The sequence below is a fragment of the Molothrus aeneus genome, unplaced genomic scaffold (assembly GCF_037042795.1).
Source record: "Molothrus aeneus isolate 106 unplaced genomic scaffold, BPBGC_Maene_1.0 scaffold_19a, whole genome shotgun sequence".
In the NCBI taxonomy this organism is placed as follows: domain Eukaryota; kingdom Metazoa; phylum Chordata; class Aves; order Passeriformes; family Icteridae; genus Molothrus; species Molothrus aeneus.
In genome coordinates, this window is record NW_027098863.1 from 1,703,361 (window position 1) to 1,708,523 (window position 5,163).

The 5,163-nt window shown below is 54.9% G+C and overlaps 1 protein-coding gene across 1 annotated transcript; it reads left to right on the forward strand.

Annotated features, from left to right (window-relative positions):
- Positions 1–2,471: 2,471 nt before the first annotated feature.
- LOC136569715 (olfactory receptor 14A16-like) lies at positions 2,472–3,404 on the forward strand. Its single transcript, XM_066570074.1, has one exon. It carries the CDS (start codon positions 2,472–2,474, stop codon positions 3,402–3,404), a length of 933 nt encoding a protein of 310 aa, XP_066426171.1.
- Positions 3,405–5,163: the final 1,759 nt, after the last annotated feature.

Below are 5,163 nucleotides of genomic sequence, written 5' to 3' on the forward strand. Positions count from 1 at the left end.
GTCCCTCTGAGGTCCATCCCCAACACGGGCTCCTCATGGACTCCTTGGACAACAGACTGGAGGCCAGGATGGCACAAAAAATTTCTCAGAGATTCAGAGTGGAAAAGAAAATCCAAACTACCTTAAAAAATTTGAGTATCTGAAAGCATTAATGAGCCCCACTGAGTGTCAGTACAAAGCTCTCCAGGGACTCGTTAAAGCAGATAATTGGGGCCATGATTGCACAAACCTCTCACAGAGTCTGGATCAAAAGGGAAACACCAAGTACCTTCAAATAACTGAAGTACCCTGAAGTATTAATGAGCCCCACTGAGTGTTGTTACTGACAAAGCCTCTCCAGGGACTAATTACAGCAGATAATTGGAGGCCAGGATTGCACAAACCTCTCAGAGACTCCAAGGCAAAAGGCAAACCCAAAGTCCTTTGAAAAAACTGCAGTCCCTGCAGGGAGCATGAAGGAGTCCCCAGGGCCATTGCTGAGCAAGGCCCCCCCGGGACTCCTTGCAGCAGATCCTTGAGGCCACTGGGATGTGGGCTAGGGGGGGATGCTGAGGGCAGCACAAGGGGCTGACAGTGCCCAGCCTGGCTGGGGCTGTGCCAGGAGGCCCCAGGGCCTCAGGACAAGGTGTCTCCTCCCAGCCCTTGCTGGCACAGACCCTGCTGTGCCCCAGGGCACCAAGACTTGGCTTCTCTTTGTCCCCACCTGTCATCACTGCCTGCAGTTCTCTGCTCTGCCTGGGGCCTGGGGACACTTGCTCAGTCGTGTCCCTCAGTGGGACCCATTAAAAGTCCAAGAAAGTTTGGAGTTGGATTCTGCCTTGGAGTTCTGGAGAGGTTTCTTCAGCTCCCTCTCAGGGACTGATGTTCAGGGCCTGAGCACAAAGCCCCAGAGGGGCTCATTCAAGTCCTTGTGCTGTGTCTGTGCTGCTGAGCTGGGCTGGGCTCCTGGCCCAGAGGCAGCTCCTGGTCACCAAGAAGAGCTTCAAAAGCACATTTCTCCTGATGAGCAGCTCTTCTGCCAGCCCAGCAGGGCTGGGGCACTGCCTGCAGCCAGCCCGGGCACAGCACAGAGGCACAGAGAGCTTCAATCAGTCAGGGCTGGGAAGGGGCTGAGAAGTGCCTGGGGCACAATCACTGCCAGCCCTTGGCACAGGAACCTCTGGCTGCAGGACAGTGCAGCTGCAGCTCCTGGAGCCATCTCCTGCAGCTGGAACATGCCAATGCCTGCAGAGCCTGTGAGTACATTCTCTGATTGTCTCTTGTGCAGAGCAGCCAGGGGTGCCCAGGGCTGTCCTGCAGAGCAGGGTCCTGCAGCCCAGGGCGCTGTGCTGGGGCAGGGACTCTGCTGCCTGCCAGGGACAGCTCTCAGCCAGCCCTGGCAGCTGCTCCCAGCGATGGGGGACAAGATCTGGGTGGCAGGAGACAGCTGATGAAGCTTGGGAGTGTTCTCCTTGTGTGGGGAGGATGCTGCATTGTTCAGGACTGATCCCAGGATGGCATTGAACTGCAGAACATTTCCAAGTAAGTTATACAGGGACCACAGCAATGCAGGGACTGGATGAAGGGGGAAATCATGCTTTTTAAATCTATTTTTCTGGGTTGTCTTGATAGGAAATTGCACATAGATATTTATCTCTCAGTTCAGGTTTAAAAAAAAACAATCCTCTCAGATGTTTATGAACCAGGCAGTTACAGAAATCAGCACAGAGCCCCTTAGAGGCAGCATCAGTGCTGCTTTTCCAGACTCCTCAGGGTTGCTCTTGTTAGTGTTCAAAATCACATAATCACATAAGCAATTATATGTGGTGCTTTTTATTCAAGAGCTCTGGGAATTGGGGTAGTTTCCACCCAAATCTGATTCTGACCATACATTCGAGGTGAAGGTGTTTTATACAGTATCATTACTTAACTTTCATGTTAATTATTAAACTTATATTCATCTATTGTATACACAGATTTCAGCTAAACATAGCTCCCTTTAAATTTCCAACATAGTTTCCCATAATTCTTCCTTTGGTTATATAATAATTATATTTAATTACTAAACAATTATCACATCTAACAATTATATCTGTTATCATGCTGCTTACACAGGTGCAGTGATCTGAGAAAACACAAAGCCTAGTATTTTCAAAGACTATTTTTAACATTTTCCAGGGCTCCACTATCACTCTGATGTTGCCCTCAGAGCCTGCAGAGCCAGAGCTGCCCCTGGGCAGTGCCTGAGCTGGGAGGGCTCTGCAGGGCAGAGCTGAGCCCCCAGGGCTGGGCTGGGCTCTGGCAGCCCTGGCAGGGCCCAGCCCTGGGCACAGGGAAGCAGCTGCTGGCAGGGACAGCTCCAGGCAGCAGAGCCCTGGGCAGGCAGTGGGGGGAAAGTGCCCCCAGGCTGTGCTGGGATATTTCAAGTCCTCTCCAAAGCCAACTATTCCATGATTACTTTTCTTACAGATGCCCATGCCAAGGCACCACAAATGTCCAACAGCAGCTCCATCAGGCACTTCCTCCTGCTGGCATTGGCAGACACGCGGCAGCTGCAGCTCCTGCACTTCTGCCTCTTGCTGGGCATCTCCCTGGCTGCCCTCCTGGGCAACGGCCTCATCATCAGCGCCGTAGCCTGCGGCCACCACCTGCACACGCCCATGTTCTTCTTCCTGCTCAACCTGGCCCTCGCTGACCTGGGCTCCATCTGCACCACTGTCCCCAAAGCCATGCACAATTCCCTCTGGCACACCAGCAACATCTCCTACACTGGATGTGCTGCTCAGCTCTTTTTCTTTGTTTTCTGTGCTCTAACAGAGTTTTATCTGCTGACCATCATGTGCTACGACCGCTACGTGTCCATCTGCAACCCCCTGCACTACGGGACCCTCCTGGGCAGCAGAGCTTGTGCCCACATGGCAGCAGCTGCCTGGGCCAGTGCCTTTCTCAATGCTCTCATGCACACAGCCAATACATTTTCCCTGCCCCTGTGCCATGGCAATGCCCTGGGCCAGTTCTTCTGTGAAATGCCACAGATCCTCAAGCTCTCCTGCTCAAAATCCCAACTCAGGGAACTTGGGCTTCTTGTAGTTACTGCTAATTTATCATTTGGTTGTTTTCTGTTCATTGTTTTCTCCTATGTGCAGATTTTCAGGGCCGTGCTGAGGATCCCCTCTGAGCAGGGACGGCACAAAGCCTTTTCCACCTGTCTCCCTCACCTGGCTGTGGTCACCCTATTTATTAGCACTGCCTCATTTGCCTATCTGAAGCCCCGCTCCATGTCCTTCCCATCCCTGGATCTGGCCCTGTCAGTTCTATACTCGGTGGTGCCTCCAGCCCTGAACCCCCTCATCTACAGCCTGAGGAACCAGGAGCTCAAGGCTGCAGTGTGGAGACTGATGACTGGATGGTTTCAGAAACATTAAACTGCTGGCCAATTTCTGCAAATCACTTGTAATAAAAGTCACCTTTGATAGTACATGTTGGCTTCATTTTGGAGGTTCTTTATTTTTATTTTAGGTTTCTAATCTTTTCTACAAATAAATGTCATTGTGCCATTGGTCATTTTGTTTCTCTCCACCTTCCCTGTGGCCACACACTGTGTCAATGAGGGGCTGTGCTCTTGGTGGTTTTAAAAGAACTAAAGGATGTGCCAGCAGAGTTTTCTGCAGAGATGCCCTTTTGTTGCCTTCTCTGGAGCAGCAGCAGCAGCACTTGGTGTTGCCAGTGCTGCTGCCATGGCCCTGCCCCGCTGCCCTGGTGGCCCTGGTGTTGCTGCAGGGCCTGAGTGCTCTCGGGGCCGGGCACAGCCCTGGGGGTGGCAGTGCCGGGGCTGCAGCAGGGACAGGCCATGGGCACTGCTGGGGCAGCGCTGACACCTCAGGCCAGGCCCTGGGGGCTCCAGGCTCCTTGCCCAGGCTCTCTCAAGAACACGGCCAGGTAAAGGCTCTACACAGAAACCCCCGTGAGCAGCCCCAGGCTGGCCGTGGGCAGGCTGGGGGCAAACAGCATGGCTGGGGCTCTGCAAGGGCCCTGGGGCAGACAGGAAGGAGCAGCAGAGCAGGGGCTGATCCATGCCCAGTGCGCTGCACAGCCCAGGGCAGCGTCCCAGAGCATCCTCATGCAGCTGCCAACAACATCCCGCCTCTGCAGCCCTGGCCTCTCCCCCAGCTCACACAGGTGCCCCATCCTTGCAGGCACAGACACGGCAGCACTGCCTCAGCAGCCCCTGTTTGCATTGCACACAGCAGGGCGAGCACCCCCATGCTGTTGCTGTGGGGACATGAACCTGAGGGAGCACAAATGCCATCAGCCCCTGGGGCCAGCAAGGGCTAGGGGACAGCAGGGAAACCACTCAGCTTTGTCCTGGCCTCTGCAGTCAGCCAGAAAGTTTGTTCCCATCAGCTGGGAGTTTCCTGTGCCACTGCAGACGCTGTTGCTCAGAGCCAGGGCTGCCTGGCAGCCACCCCCAAACTTCCCTGAGCATTTCCTTGGCTTCTCCTTTGCTTTCTTTACTCTTCCCTTGGACAAATTTCTTCCTCTTGCCCCCCCCCCCCCCCCCCCCCGCCCTGTTCCCTCCCCTGCAAACAGCCCATCCCTGTTTGCCCTTTCCTCTCTGGCCCCACTCCCCATTGCAGTTCCTGACTCGGCCCCATGGGAACGTCCCTTGGGCAGCAGGATCATCCTACAAGTGCTGCAGGAATTGTCTGCAGGCTCCTGCAGTGCCTGCTGCTGCTCCCTTGCCAGAGGCACCCCAGGCCTGGGGGGCACATCTGGGCTGCTGTGTCTGCCTCTGGGGCTCCCTGTTCTGGGCAATGAGGAGGAGCTGCAGAGGCTCTGCAGGACTGACAGAATGGGCTTTGGGGCTGCCAGGAGAAGCTGAGGGACCTGGGCTGCTGGAGCTGCTGAAGAGGAGGCCCAGGGCTCATCCTGCAGCTGCTCCAAGGGTGGTTTGAGAGAATCACAGAATCAACAAGGCTGGAAAAGGGCTTGGAGATCATCAAGTCCAACCTGTGCCCTGACATCACCTTGTCTCCCCTGAGGCTCCTCTTCTCCAGGATAAACAACCCCAGCTCCCTCAGCTGCTCCTCACAGCTCTTGTGCTCCAAACCCCTCCCCAGCCTTGTTGCCCTTCTCTGGACACACTCCAGCCCCTCCATGTCCTTCCTAAATTGGGGGGCCCAA

Bases quoted from the DNA above. Each gene is read 5' to 3' on its own strand.
- LOC136569715 (XM_066570074.1), top strand. From the start codon at position 2,472: ATGTCCAACAGCAGCTCCATCAGGCACTTCCTCCTGCTGGCATTGGCA.